The sequence below is a fragment of the Stegastes partitus genome, unplaced genomic scaffold (assembly GCF_000690725.1).
Source record: "Stegastes partitus isolate 25-593 unplaced genomic scaffold, Stegastes_partitus-1.0.2 Scaffold18, whole genome shotgun sequence".
NCBI classification, from domain to species: Eukaryota; Metazoa; Chordata; class Actinopteri; family Pomacentridae; genus Stegastes; species Stegastes partitus.
In genome coordinates this window covers 1,577,485-1,593,662 of record NW_007577749.1, presented here as the reverse complement: position 1 = coordinate 1,593,662, position 16,178 = coordinate 1,577,485, and the positions used below count along the sequence as shown (strand labels likewise).

At 39.9% G+C, this 16,178-nt stretch overlaps 1 protein-coding gene across 1 annotated transcript in view; it reads right to left on the bottom strand.

Annotated features, from left to right (window-relative positions):
- Window positions 1–2,413: 2,413 nt before the first annotated feature.
- LOC103365015 (protein spire homolog 1-like) overlaps window positions 2,414–16,178 on the bottom strand; it is a 47,483-nt gene continuing 33,718 nt past the window's right edge. The window contains exons 9-17 of the mRNA XM_008292345.1: window positions 11,824–11,874; window positions 10,700–10,863; window positions 10,505–10,598; window positions 10,135–10,277; window positions 6,653–6,790; window positions 6,388–6,458; window positions 6,256–6,283; window positions 5,542–5,852; window positions 2,414–4,774 (exon numbers count right to left, since the gene is read on the bottom strand). Coding sequence (XP_008290567.1) covers window positions 4,519–4,774; window positions 5,542–5,852; window positions 6,256–6,283; window positions 6,388–6,458; window positions 6,653–6,790; window positions 10,135–10,277; window positions 10,505–10,598; window positions 10,700–10,863; window positions 11,824–11,874 — 1,256 coding nt within the window. The 3' untranslated portion in view covers window positions 2,414–4,518. The remainder of the gene's footprint in view (window positions 4,775–5,541; window positions 5,853–6,255; window positions 6,284–6,387; window positions 6,459–6,652; window positions 6,791–10,134; window positions 10,278–10,504; window positions 10,599–10,699; window positions 10,864–11,823; window positions 11,875–16,178) is intronic.

Sequence of the window (16,178 nt, the reverse complement as noted above, 5' to 3'; positions counted from 1 at the left end):
AAAAAAAAAGTAATTTACTGTCAAAGCTGACATCAAAGTTCTTTAGCTGTCACTGACACACAAGTTAGCAAACCTCGGATAACTTAAACTAACAGCCCAGTCTTACGGCAATTCATGAAATAGTCACAAAACTTCATCTAGCCCAATTTCTTTGTGTCCTCCACTACGAATTTCAAACCAATACATTTCAATTGGACTTATCTTTCGTGCCTGTGCCATGTTTTTTCCCCCCCCTATCAGACAGTGCATATGCTGAGATGTTTATGTCATTCTTTTCTTCCGACAGACAGGCATGAACCAACTTTACTGTTATGGCCCGTCCACACTAATAACTATAGAGATCCCTATGAAGATGTATGCACCCACACTGACCAACGTCGACATTCTGTAAACACCGGCGCTGAACAGCTACCATGTGCTTCAGCTGCATATAAGCTCCATATTCATTCAAATAGAAAAGGCAAAATATATCCAGGCAGAGAGAAGCTGTTCTGAAAGTGATCCCAACGATGTCGTTAATAGCTATTATCGTTTATTTGTGATAAACTATATGTGCTTTTACTCTGTTTGGGCTACGTGCTCGTCGTTACTTTCATTTCTCTGTAAACAAATACAGCTCTGAAAAGAAGGACACACAGCGACCGGAAGATCGCAGCGATGGTTAATCTGACTATTATATATTATTATATCTGACTCCATTGAGGTGGTGGGAGAGAGGAGGGCACTGGCCAAACTGTCTGCCATCATAGGAAACACCTCCCACCCTCTGCATCAGACTGTGAACTCCTTAGGCAGTGCATTCAGCGACAGACTGTTACACCCAAAGTGTAAGAAGGAATGTTTCTGCAGGTCCTTCATCCCAACAACAGTCAGATATTAAAACGCTGCACTACAAACTCCACTGGTACCTCTGTTACTGCTGCACTTTTTCTTTTTTCCACCAACAAACACTTTCCACTATGTGCTATAACCATTACTACCTCATCTTTGTGTATATAGTCTTCTTTTAAAAAAAAAACAAAACAAAACAAAACATCTTCTGTATATAATGTTATTTTTCCTCTTGCAATTTTTGCACTGTGTGTTTTTTTTTTTGTCTGTTTTTCTGTTTTCTGTTTCTGTTTCTTTCCTACAATTTGCACTGCGTGTTCCCAATTATTCTTGCACTGACTGTACACTTTTTTTGGAGCTGTTGTAATGGTGAACTTTCCCCACTGTGGGATCAATAAAGTTTATCTTTATCTTTATCTTATCTTTATTGTAGCTGAGAGGCCAGCGGTGGGGGACATAGATATATTTAATAAAGGCCTTCATTAAACACCTTTATTATACATATCTGTGGTGGGGAATGTATCTGTAGCTTTGTGAAGCATTTAGCCAGCTCGTCAAGGCTAACAGGGTTGGCTTAGCAACGAGCGCAAATTTCCCCCAAACACTTCCGGTGCAATAAAACACAAAAATTACCACAATACCATGTACTTTTTTACATTTATTTCATACTACGCGTATTATACTTTAACAGTAGCAGATTTGTCAGTATATCAATTCGTTTGTTTTAGTTTATTAGTACAAAAACACAAACCTAGTTGTAAACCCCAAGAAAAACAACATATTTCATGGCGTGTCCAATCATGTTGTATTGTAACGCTACTGGAGGTTGTAGTTCTTTCTTCAAAATAGCTGTTTTTCCTAAATGGAGGTTGAAATATAAAACTTTAAGTGTATTTAGGGGTTTAAATTGATGAAGAACACGTTTGTTTGGACTGAATTTTCAAATGAAATTGATATATATAGGTGAAATAAAATTTTTACATTTTGTGATGCCCCCTGCTGGTGAAAACATCAAACCACAGCCTAAACGATAGAAATCAAGAGCTTTGTATAACAGTTGGTCCCATGATTCTAGCCCCTTTCATTGTCGAATTAGAAGCTTTAAAAGATGCACCAAAGTCAAAGTTCAAAGGTCAATATCTCTGAGCAAGAGCAACTTCTAATTTCCAGACTGACATAATTTTACTCCCCTGATCAGGTCCTTTCCAATGATGTAGCATGTTTAGTCCTATGACAAAGTAATACTTAATCTTTGGGATATTGTAAAGAGAAAGCTAGAGCAGCGCAACCTTGTTATAGGAATGCTATTGTTCATGCTTTAGAGTACTGACTTTGTCATCAAAAATAAAGGTGGACACAGGAAGTACTGAAAAATAAAAGATTTCACTGTGGGACCAGGATTTTCACTGTAGTGAAGCTATTCTGTTTTTTTTGTTTGTTTGTTTTAAATTTAACATAAGAGCAAATATCATGCTGCTCAACTTGATCTAATTTTGAATCATGTGACATTTAAGTGATAATGCACAGTGATGTGTTGTTTTTTCCCGACCATATTTTCCAATGCAAGACAGAGAGACAGTACTCAGGTATTGCATTACAGTTTATTGTTGTAGTCATCATTTGTTGCACTCTCTGCAGGGAGGTACAGCTTGAAGGTAATACAGATTGAAGGTACAAGCTACACTGTAGTACATGCATGATGCTGTCTGTCACACTGTGAGGTTTCCTCCCACTCCTCCCCTCCACTATGACCTGAACACGCTGTACTGGGAACGTTTCCCTCTCAGAGACACACTTTTACAGCGGTCTTGCTGTCATCGTCAAGGCAACACACACCTGATCTACAAACAAACCAGTAGAAACAAAGTATGTACAGTAACAGTAGATGACTGCTCAACGTATGAGAATGATAATAAAAGGCAACTTTTAAGGCAGAAATATGTCGGGAGGAAGATGAGGAATGTGATGAAGAACAAAATAAACATCCAGGCCACAGTGCAGGTATTAATTCCTGCCGGTGACACTCTGAATGACAAAGGGGAAAAAATAAAGGCAACATATTAAGACTTGCTTTATGTGTTAAAAAGCAGGACAGTATGTTATCATTTTTTGCTGCCTATACAGTGAACTGGGATTCATTATCTGTACATGAGGCATTTATTAAGAGTCATAATTACACAACACAAACACAAGTTGAAAAGTTAACGTAAAGAAAAGTGAAGGAGTTAATATAGGCTATATATTTATCAGTGTAAAGGTATTTTTTTTAATACACACATTTTTCATGTAAATTATTAAAAGGCAAGTCTGGGAAATCCTACACACGGTACTGTAGGTAATAATGTTTTTATTCCTGCTGTGCACACGAGTAAATAACAATTAAGCAATGTGCTTTAAAGGCCCTAAAACTAAATTTTCTCCACCACCCTCTAACTACAAGTAATCTGCTTCTGCAAGAACTCTTGTTAAACAGCATTGGTCACACGAGAGATGTTTTGCTTGTGCTCTTGGGAGATTTGCTCATAGAAGCACTGCATTGATTGTACACATGAACTCTTCACAACCTCTGGAAACAGTAATATCATCAAATCTGTCTAAGATTGGAACTCAGATGAGTTTATAACAGAAAACTGTTAGACCATGCACATTTACCAGTCAGGGTTGGTATAACTTAAGATAGTTACACTTTCTGGGGCAACCTAAAGAACAGTATGTCAGCCTTAGTGGTGTCAATTCTTACCATTACAAAAAAGAAAAAAAAACTTTTAAAAGTGCAATATTAAATCACTGGAGCAGCAAACTGCCGTCAGTCAAACCTGATCAAACACCCACACAGTTGTGATGAAGCAAATTAACTACGTTTATGAGCGTTAAACACATAAGAATTTTTCTTAATGACTTTGTGAAGAGAGGGTTTAATGAGTAGGGGTTGGCTAACTTTGCTGTAAGATCACTTCAAATGTCCATCGGGTGAAAAAACTTTTTCTTGGGTCACGAGTAAGAAGTTATCATTTGGCACTATCATTTGGTGATTTTTCTCTTTGTGTGCAGGAAAAACAAACATGGAGAGTGTTCCTCATGAAAAACATAAGCATGCTTTGATGAGTGGTGACAGTAGCAGAGAGGAGGGAAAGTCTCTCCGAGCATCATCAGCAGAAATCCAAATGAAAAAGAGCGAGTGGCATTTTATCGAACAATCATTTACTGTACACACATGTAAAAAACTAAATTATAACCCATACAAAACGTACAGTTTAATATTCTGTATTTTCACTCTCAGTTTACAACATGATCTCTCTTCTGCATTGTGCTTTGAGTTGAATGTGAGTTGGGGAGGACCACACTGCCAAGCTATCAGAGGGGAAAGAGGGAAGGGAGGTCGGTCCACTTTGACTTTCCACTTTTCTTTCCAGTCAAATGTCTGTGGCCAGAGGTTAAAGGATTTTCATTTATTCTTCGATGATATTGTAAAACAGCAAAAAGACTGGCAGATCTACAGTACGCTGTTGTCTGGAGGAGCTGTACACGATGATCAAGACACAGCAACAAAAACCACACTGTCCACCACCAGCCATTCTGACAGTTTTCTCTCTCAAGTATTCACAGACACTAAGACCAAACCCAGTGCTAAGTTTTTAGAATTGTGCCATTGTAGCTGGAAGCAGCCAGACAGAGAGATACAGAGTTTCAGATTTCGTTGATTGTTCGTTCGGACGGCCGGTAGTCCTCCCTTCCTTTCGGGGAGGACAGGTAGAAGGACTGCGTCTTGCGTTTTAAGCGAGCCCTCTTGGTGGCCAGTGACAGGCTGTGCTTGCTGGAGGCGATTATGTCGGAGATGAACCTCTTGCAGTCCACACACACTTCCATGGTGGCCCAGTCCTCTGTCAGCTCAGGGGGAAGCTCCAGCTCTTCGTGAGACTTTAGAGAGCCGTGCTTCGAAAACCTACATGGACAAGAAACAAGGAAGCTGAGCTTAAACGAGATCCTGATATTGTGTTTATATATTGACAGTTTACATTACTGTTGTAATTTCTATATTTGTGATCATGACCATGGGTTATGTAAAAGGTCTGTTCACTCAGACTGCAAAGACTCAAAATCCAATTGTCTTTCATTATGTGAAAGTTCAACAGTGACTGTGTTAAGAATACTTTGTGGTTTCAGGGAGTTACACATGCTGCAGGTGTGAAAGTATGACTTCATACATAACTAAAACGGAGTGGATGAAAGCCCACACCATTTCCTAATTTTCCTGTTGCTTATTTGACATAGAGATAGATGCGTCTTTGATAAATGGAAAATCAATGTATACAACAATTAGTTGATGACTTGCTAGTCTGGTAGTGCTATTTTTATCCACTAGATGTCAGTGGCTGACAGTCCAAAGAAACAAACTGGACTTATGTGGTCAAAGACCAGAGGCTGCACCCAAGCAGCAACCACAGAGACTGAGGCCTTTGCTTTGTGCTGTGTGTATGTTTCAGTGTTGCAGTTTATGAAGAGGGGCACATGCTGTGTGTGTGTGTGTGTGTGTGTGTGTGTGCGTGTGTGTGTGTGTGTGTGTGTGTGTGTTTAATACTGCAGCATTTGGGGGAAATTATATTTGATGTTTGCGCTTTTATTTAATATCTAAAGTTTCTTCATATTTAATGAAAATGAGAACAAACACACAGCCCTGACAGAGTGGATAATGTTGTTTGTTGCTCTTACTTGGACATGGTCTTCTGGATACTGTGGCGCTGTGGGCTACTGGAGGATTTATCTGATTTAGCAGCTGCTGCCCCTGCTGCTGCTGCTGCTGCTCCAGAAGCTTTAGCAGCTCCTCTAGATGCTGCTTTTGTCGCTCCTTTCAAAGTGGGGGGCGCAACGGCCCCTTCCACTGCTGACGGCCCCGGCCCTTCAGCCACAGAGAGTCCTTGTCCCACAGCAGCCATGGCAGTTATTCTCTCCCTGGGGAGAGTGTTAGTCGAGCCAATGGAGTAGATGGGCAAACTGGAATAAGGTTTGGAGGGAAGCCGCATCTGTTAGAGATGGAAGGCACAAATGTTACACTGAGGAACAATATTGAGGAAAATGATGTTATTATGACAACTTCTGCTCTTACATAATAAATAACTCACGAGCCATCATTGCTGGAGTTTTGGGTGCCATTTTAAATATAAGGATATCAAATCTTTGAGTAATCTGGAAACAGTAATGATGCTAAACAGGAAACATATCTTTGGACAGTATAGTGTCCTCAGGTTCAATTTGGTTGAGGCTTGACTCAGAGAAATTCCCTAGAAGTTATTGACCACGATTCACTACTGCAGTTTTCTTACTATATTTCTTGCCTCCAAAAAGTGTGGCTAGGTTCTTTGAATGCGACCACATCAGAACAAATATAAAGCCAGCTGACTGGAGGGTCTGTCTTCCACAACTTACCTTTTTGCAGCACTGGGAGCACACAGGCCTGCAAACAGAAGATTGAGAGATGAGTGAAAGCAGTTACTCTTCTTTAAATGCACAGTAGTATTTAATGCAAAAGATGACGGATGATCTTTAGAGATGTTTTACTTTTTGCAGAACTGGCAGATGTAGGACCAAGTGAAAAAGGAAAACCTTTTGGTTCGACAACAGAAGCAAAGCTGTAACAAAAACAAAAAGACATCAGAATAAAAATTAGCTGCAAACACAGGCAGGCATCAAAAATCCTCAGGAAAAATATATATTTGCTCTTTCCCTCATGGTGTAGTGAAGAAAGATTCAGCCTTACTTGTTCATAAACAGTGTTTTATACTGTCCATGATACAAGTGATGTGTGGAGAGAAGAAAACGTTACCTTTCCCTTCTTCATAGCGGTGTAGACGTCTTTGTACTGCTGGAACTTCTCCAGCTCGGCCTTCACCAGCACCTGTCTGATGTGCATCACCTCCTCCACCGTCAGAGAAAGACACTCCACAGGGAAACAGAACTCCTCCTGCCATAACAAACACACACGCACACATGCACACACACATACAGCAGTGAGTGACGGTGGCAGGTTCAACACACAGCGTCTCATTCAGTGCACAGACAGGCTCCCTTTGCACCTTTCAGAGCAGCGTGAGTGGGTCCAGGCCACATCATGTAACTGTCCTCATTGTTCAGTGAAGAAACCGGCAGATCAGAGAGAGCTCATGATGTGGAAACAATCGGAGCGAACACTTAAATCCTGCAGCCGTGCAGGGCGGCAGATTGCCTCGCAAACTGTTTCATGAATGCCTTGAAAAACAGCTGCGTTATTAACTCTTGTTTTTCAAATGTATTTTATATTTCTGTAACAATTTACATTCATGTGTACCACCTCACAATGTTGCTGATGTCTCATGAGGTACATGATCTTACATAGGCATGAAACAAATGCTGCCTAACAATGTTAAAGGAAACTCGCAGTACAGAAGAGACAAAACAATTAAAGTCAAATGGTCCAAAATTTTGTCTTATTTTTTTTTCAAAATATCCCTGAGCATGTGAAGAATTTGTTTTAAAGACATGCATTTAACACACAGTGAAGGGCCACTGAAAAGATGCAGCTGGGTGGAATATGGGAAATGTAGGTTTGTATTTTGGGTGCTTGCTGCTCTGCTATGAGGCTGATGTCAGACCCTTTCTCAGGCTGGTAAGACCACAACCATGAAAAAACTCAACACTACTTTAAAGTTTGTTACATAACATTTGATTTTTTTTTGTAAATGCATCCTGCCTGCTCTTCATATCTCACTTTTTGTATCAGGTGTGGGAGGTGGACACCAGAATGGAGATGCTGCTTTTCTGCCTTTCAGAAGGCTGCTCAGCTCACCACAGGCCATGCCTCCTCAGTTGAAGTGAGTTATGTTTGACACATTTAATAGCAGTTAAAGAACAGTGGTTGTGATGTTTCTGTGATGTTCTGAAGTGTTTTTAAAACAATTTTTGAATGACTGCAACCTATGGGCATCCCAAGATCATGAGCCAGGCTGAGGAATATGCCAAGAGCCAGACAGAGCAGCAGCAGGAGGCTCCCAGCTCCAAAGTGCTCAGCCCACAGGAAACGGTGATAGATTCCAAAAATTTTACAGGGCTTTTGGATGACTGCTCTGGGCACCTCCTTCAACATGTCCTCCCAGCGGCTCAGTGAAATGGCTGCTGGGGTAACAAAAGCAGTTCAGGAGGGGTCTCTGCTGCTTTGTCAGGTCACCTTCTCCCGCTCTATCAGAGACCACATGGTTCTGTGTATTCAGGAAAAGGTTGGACAGAGATACCCTGAAGATGTGCTGATTGAGAGACTCAACAGCTTTGCAGCAGACATGCTGAATGCTATTCCTGGATTTGCAAGAGAGGCCATGATGAGGTCTGGGGTAGGATCCAAGGTGACTGCTGTTTCCTACCTGAGCACAATAAGGATGGACCAAGGCTCTGTCTTAGTTAGATTTTTGCTTTGGTCATTTTTTCATGTTACTCATCATATTAACAAATTAATTGTTCCAGTCGGTCTGTATGAGTTTCACTTATTGTACGTGGAACATAAATAAAGACATAATTTAGTTTAACTATGGTTACAGTACCATATCAGTTTGTTCCTCAAAAGGTGTGACTTGTAATTTATCCTGTTGTCAGAAAGGTATAAAAACGTGATTACGAAACATAAAATTATCAGTTATGCACGTAAAGTCAGCCAAAAAATTATATAAAATAAAAGAAATGGGTGGACATATGGATATTTAAGAGTTTCACAAGTATGATAAAGATAAAGTCGCGATATGATTATGTTCACATTGTGTTTTTGTGTGTTAACTTAACTTAAAATTACATGTCTTTGCCATTCCTGTACTTCAATTTCTGAGTCATTTAAAAGTCAACAGATACACTGTTCGTCTAATTTATCAGTTTTGCTCGAAATAAACATCCTGGAAATATAAGAAATGAGCTCTAGGTTGTAGACAAATGGTTTATTGAAAATAAAAGACAATAAAAAAAAAAAACATTTACAGTAAAATCATGCAAACAGAAGACAAAAGAACGTTAGGAAGCAGACAGTAAACAAGCAGGCCTTTTACAGTTGTGCATCATGAGTCACTTGCTGACTGCTGTAGTGCGAGTTAATGCCTTGTGATTCCTGCTGATCTTATGACTCTTGACAGCTACAGAACGCTGCTTTGTGACCAGACGCAAGGAGGAGAAACATCAGACAACTTCTAACTGAATTTTCTGTCTTTAAAACCATGTAAACAAAATATCCTAAATAGCATTTTGAATTTATAAAAACCATAGAACAAGAAATAGAGGTCTGGTGTTCCCTAATTCTATTTTCTGTCATTTTCTGTCCATCCAGCTCAATAAAGGCATCAAAAATCCATGAAAAAAAAATGTTCATGGAGGTCAAATTAAAACAAATCAGACAGTAAATTCAAATAAATAATATTAAATGCATGCAAGTATGAATTAACAAGCTATTTGTGCCACACAAGAGCAGGTTAAAATGGAGTTTAGCCATAGCTACCTACTTGTGTCTGAGTGTTAAAATGTTATCTACAGCAATGAAATGAATGATGCGAGTCACTAGTTAATGCCATATTTGTCCTCAGTCTATCATGGCAGCAGCCTGCCCTAAACAAATGACCTCGAGTGAAGTCGGAAGCACTAAGACAAGGCGGGCAGCTACAGTTATTAAGCCAGGATGGACCGAGCGAGACTGGCAAACCTTGGCTGACTCTCTCCGTCTCAAGTACATGCCTCTGCACAGAGCAAAGAGCGCCTTCATCAACCCCAACACAAACGCCTCGATAGGGTGGGAGCTCCGCAAAGGGTTGAGAGTGGAGGCAGAGGGGCGGAGGAGGAAGAAGGGAATCCAGGAGTGAAATATGGCTATCACCCCAACCTGAATGAGAGAAGGTGGAGGTGTGTGTGCGAGAGAGCAAGAACAGAAACTCTGACAGAGATAACGTGAGCATCCTAAATAGATTTGTGATAGAAAAAAGAAGGAAGATATCCAGGGAAAGAGGCATGTAATGCAAACAAAAGGATAAGTGTGTGTTTAGCATCAATCCTTCCTCGCAGCCTTTTCTGTACAGATCCTGCTCTTCATATCTCCCCACGTTCTCCAGTTTTCCTTCAGCTTCTCTGTACTATTAAGTTACTGGACCAGGTGTGAGTTCAAACTTTCCAAGGCTACACTGCCCACGGAAAGCCAACGCAGCAAGGAAAAACAGTGACGCATGAGATTTTTCAGATTACAGTCCAAACTTCAAATGCTTTTCCTGGTACATTTCATGGTGCTTAAGGATGCATGAAAATCTCACTCACCAGAGACTTGGAGTTCTGTTTGGATGGTGGTTGAAAAAGTCGGACGTTGGTCGGTGTTTCTTTCTCGATGGAGTGTCTCCTCTGGGGTGTCTGACGCCTCTCTGGCTGAGGTGTAGAAGAGATCGGCAGGAACATGGGTGGAGCTGGTGTTCAAAGATGGAGGACAAAAGAGAATGAAGGAGGCAGCTTAGACAGAAAGAACCCATTGATTTGTTAATTTACGGCTCAAGAACTAATGATCATCAACAGTCACTAAAAGGAAAAAAGTCAGTAGAAACATTGCTGGTGAGGCTGTAAGATTAAAACTCATCGATCACTGTCAGTCAGAGGTTTAGTTGTGGCAGAGGTGTAGAAATATCTCCTGACTCACTTTTCTTCCCCAGCACAGACTCTGGGGATGTATCATCCATCAAAGATGTCGCCACACTGGAGCTGCTGGCTGATTTGCGCCCAACAATCTCATCCTGCATGTACGGAATATACAAGCACATCAGTCACTATTCGCTGTGCAGGTGCCACATACAATTACGAAAAAAACAATTCAAACATTCAGACACACACTTACATCAGAGTCGGAGCTGTCCAGCTCTGCCAGGCTGGGAGCCTTCAGAAGTCTCTTCCTCTGAGGTACCGACTGAGATCCGGATGGTTCCACTCTGGGAGATGCCGACCCGTTGATCAGAGACAGAGTACTGGACGCCCTCCTGCCCATGTACGGACTAAACTCATCTGCACAGAGCCGCATATGAGGTGGTCATTCAGACATAGGGAGGAAAACATTTGAGATGGATCCCAAAACACTTCCTCTTGTAATTCCTTGCATCCTTACTGGTTTATATATACATATTTATTTTTTAATCTTTCTTTATAATCTCAAACAGACATGTGGAAATCACAAGGGAAGGTAAAGTGAAAGGATGCAATGCATTATGTGGCAGAGGACACAGATTTGAGATCCATCTGAAGGTGAAAGAGGTCAGGAAGGGTGAGTTGATTTGGTCTGAGGGAAGGTAGAGGAGCAGGCCAGTGTTACACGCACATTATGGATGACTCTTTCATGAAATATTTAACTCTGAACTGCTAAAAAAAAAAAAAAAGCTTCTCTCTCCTGTGAGTATATTTTGGGGGTAAAGCTAAGTCCTTGAAACCAAATGCCCCATTTTACTAAAAAGGTAACTCTGTAGTGACACAAGTCCAAAGATGATACTAACTATGATAACCAGCCACATAATAAACTGCCTGATTTCAGCTGTAACTTCTGGGAAGGAAGGAATGGGTAGAGCAAAAAGACAACCTGAAAAGAGGGTTTTGAGGGAGGGAGGGAATGTGAGAAGAGGGAAGAAGCAAGTCCTGCAAGAGACACAGCTGATAGGATCTATGAGAATCCTGAAACTTCTCTCTATTCTCCTTTCAGTCTTGTCTCTTGTCTGTGGGAAAAACATCCTCATGAGCTCATCGTCTCAACAGGAGCTCTGTCCCTACTGCTGAAACAGAACTAATTGAGATTCCTAAGAGCCTACATCACCAGGCTTTCCATTTCACCATTCAGAAATCGCTCTGGCCTCGTTTTACCCAGGTCAGGTATTCAACTAGAGGAGATATTAGTTTACAGCCAGGGAGGGAGACAGACAAGGCCGTTAGGTTAAAGGCATCAAGGCCTTCCAGTCCACAGCATGGCTCATACGTTACCTGTTCCCGTACGGAACAAATCCTGTGGCATACTGCGAGTTTTGCCAAAACCTAAAAGGGGACACTTCCTTCATTAGGATGGCTACAAGTAGATTTCACTACTTTATATGCGTGCAGTTTTTTTTTTCCAAGTAATCAGAGTGTATGATGGCAGCAAACACATTACTGTGTGACTGAATAATTTAATGATATTCTCTTTCTTAATGAACCCATCCTCCTTGAACCTGTTGTTTTTGGTTTTTTTTTTTACATTTTTCACGATTTGGTCTCAAGAGATTGCCTTTAAATATAAAATAGGTGGTTGCTTGAGCATATAAATAGCTTGGAAGTGTGATCTTACACTGATTGCAGCCACACAGCTCTATGAAAATGTTACTTGTTGCTGCACTGCATTGTGTTGCTGGTAAAAAAAGGTCTTTCTTCTGGATTAACCTGATAAACAATATTCAGATTTTATATTATTTTTCAAGTAACAGTTTTACAGTAGGAATATTTGTTGGAAAATGTTCTTATCCATTTTCTCAAGGATTAGACGAGAAGATCGATACTGCTGAAGTTTGTCAAGTTTGAAACTTGATCCAGGAAGTGATTAGCTTAGCTCAGTATAAAGATTAAAAACTGATTAAAACAGCTAGCAGTATTTCATGCAAATTTTAAAAATCCACCAACCAATACTTCTAAAGCTGCATAATTTTTTTTGGAAACAACAGCTAGGAGCAGTGATGTTCTGGAGTCTTGTTATCACCTTGAGATTGCCAAGAAAACAAGTCACCTCACCCACTTCTGTTTTGGTGTGAATTAAACAAACATTTTTCAGCTATTTCAAGTTTTGTCGATCCACCTAATGATTGTAGCTTCAAAATTAATGCACAGACTGAGTGGTCTCATCTAATTCTTAGCAAAAAAGGGAATGAGCCAAAAAACTATTTTTTGAAAACATCAGGTTTCGTTGCAATTTAGTCAAAGTCAAAGATCAATGACGTCTTTGCAGGAGTAATATTTTGCCTTTCAATTGATGAAGTTTGGCAAATGTACAAACAGGACATCCAACTATTTCAATTACATGGCAAAATGGTACCAGATGTACATGAAACGTTGCCAAAACTTATGTGACAACATTGTTTCAATCTTCTAAAATGTATTTCTCCTTGATGCAGGATTTTGTGGTTGCTGATTAAAATCTTAGCTTTAATTTTTTGAAGTATTAGTGAAAATGTACTATCTCCACATAAAGTACAAACCAAATAAACTGCTCACATCATATGGGAATGATCCATTACAGAGGGAAGTTCGTACACACACATACATACAAATTATCGTACAGCATGAATGAAAGGAGTAAAGCTTGTGGTGTGATGAGAGACACTGGCTTCAGTCGGAGGGATAGCGGAGCATGGCATTACTCTGATTGGCCTGCCTCGCAGCATTTCCACATCACCTCAGCAAAAAACATATATATATATTTTTTTAATGCTAGCCACATGCTAGAGATGGTAGAATAGGATGTAGCTCATAGTGATAGACTCTACGCTTCACTGTGCTGTGCAGAGCGTGAGGCTGCACACCGATCTACCTGCACCCTGATTCAATTCTGCAAAGTCATTGTGGAACATGAAAGACTCTTTTGTGTGGAGCTGATGACTCCTGGCAGCACCGAGGTGGCAGTCACTGTTTCGGCAGCTTCTGTTCGTCACTTGATTAGATGGCTGGCACCACACGTCTGCCTAAAGATTCACAGTACAGGAGTGTATTTAAGAGATTACATGCTCAGCAAAGGTGACACTTTTCTTAAGTGTTTTAAGATCAGAAGCAACAGCAAGAAGCCTTTTTGTTACATAAGTTAGAAAATATATAAGATTGGTTATATGAACTGTTTAAGGACTGTAGTTGTACCAACAGTCAGTAGGAAAAGAAATAAAGATTAAAATTTCACTGAGGCAAAAATTCTGTAATGTTGCAACACCTCCTTCAGAATGAGATGTAAAACTGCACTCAACAGTAAACAAAATGGAAAAGCGACATAGTCCAGAACATTCAGCTGGATAATGTTACAACATTTAAACTGTTACTGGCCATTACTTCAGCATCTAAACACTTCAAGAGCAGTAAAACCATTTAATGTCTGAACCTGCCTACGATCTGTTCCAACAAGTCACAAAGAGCTGAGTTTAATATTTCCTTTCAGCACAGCCAGATGCTAATGGGAAGTCAGGATTCCCTCTTTTGACAAAAACTTCAGGCAGTGAATAGAGGACACCATCGAACCATATTCATGCTTCAATAAAAATAATCGTTAGCTTGGTTTCTGTTGGTCTGTAAAATAAAAAATGAAAAATAGTTTTTATTTTGTCAAAGAAGACGTCAACAGTGATGCATTTTTATAGAAAAGGGTCAACGCCTTGCCTACTGTAACAAGATTAAACAGCTTCTTTGAAGTTATATTTGGCATTTAAGGATAGCTTTACATACAAATTGCCTTCCTGTGGCAATTTTATGTACGTAATGGTCCACAAAACACAGTCTGAGCTTACATTTTAGGCAAAGGAAAGGAGACTTCAAGAGGGATTTTTGTACATTCATTTGTCACGAACAGTGTTGAAGCTTTAGACAGAAGGGACTGTGGAGCCGCCTGCTCTTACATCAAAATTGGACTTCCTTGTAGTCAGAATTGACAGGAGGAACAACTCTAGCAACTTTTTCGGTGTACACAGAAGTTAAGTCAGAATTTACTTAACTGCACAAGAATCTGCACAAAACAATGAATGTGAAAATGACAGGCGTAAAGCTCAGACTTCAGCCTGCAGGTTTTCAGACAGTTAATTAAACAGGCTTTGTTTTTTGGATTTGAAGCTGTTTCTGATTGTTTTTTGTAATATATTTACATGTCTACTTGAGTTGAATCTGTTAAAAATGACCAAAGTAAAGTAAATGAGGCTAAACCTAAAAAAATTCATTGAACAATTTTAAGACAGACAGTGTCACACTTAGTTCACGCCATGTGACTGCAGCTTGTTTTTAAAGGCCACAGCACAAGATGCTTTTACCGAAACTATAAACTTTCCAACATTGGAGGAAGATCATAATCGGCAAGCATAAACAGTTTAAACACGATATAAAGTTATTAACATTTTGGCAGATTCATTTGGAGTCATGTTTCTGACCATCTGACGTCTAAAAGTCATAATAATCACTCTGTGTTTGCTTGTTTTTTAAGCTTCTGTGAGAAACGTCTGACCTTTAGCTGCTAAGTAATTCATCATGTTCACTAGATAGCCACTAAAGTTGTCTGCTGGTGCTGGGAGGGTAGCGTAATGTGGTTTATTAGAGTTTTGTCACGGCAAGTAGCTGCCCGCTGCTGCTGGAAACAACACTGATGCTAGAATCCAAAACAAATGAGCTCACAATTCTTCATGTGTTTGTTACTACACGTGACAATTTTTGTACCACACATGTTCATTTGAACCATTGCGAACATTAAAAAAATGGATTAGTAGAGTTTTAATCAACCTGAACTAGAGAGGCAGATGTTTTATTTTTTTGTTTTATCAGTTAAATTATATTTTCTGTGAATTGCCTTTCCCAACCTTAAGGTCTAAATGTTTAAAGTTGTCAAATATAAGTATACTGAGCAGCATATTAAACACCCACCATGTGTACTTTTTCAATATTTAGACTGCTCAGCATGTGACTCATGAGTTTGCTCTCACCGGCATCCTCCTACTGATCAGTGTCCCACATCACCATGTTTCACTTCCACAGATCGCAGCCAACCACCACCAAACACTAAAGCATGACATGAAATGTGTGTAGTGTGTTCATGTGTGTGTGTGTGTGCATGTGTGAGCTGATAGAGCAGATGAGCAGCCACAACTAGGTGAATAACAGAAAGAGATAAAAGGAAAAAAAAAGCCAGGTAAGCAGCAAGGGAGACTTTACCTGACGCATCAAAACTGAAAGACATGCTAAGTGGCCGAATTACTGCAACGAGAGACAGTCACGGCATGGGACGGTTATTGGTAAATTAAGGTAAGACTTAACACATACAAGAGGAAGTAATCTGCTTGTATTTAGCAAATAATGCAGGAAAACAGCATGCTTATTGTCTGGTTTCACATCACAAAAGTTTCACCACTTTCATGATGGAAGATAATAGGATTTCAAATAAGCCACAGCCAATGGCAAGAGATTACTGACACTCAAAGACAGTACTGTTTTTAGTGCTGTTAGTGGTAAGAGAATTGCAGACACTTAGCATTATTATTATAGTGTACTTTCACTTTACTGCAAAAGTCAACAAAACAATAATAGGCTTCAGTTGCAACACAAATATGACAGGTTAGAAAGCATCAGCTACA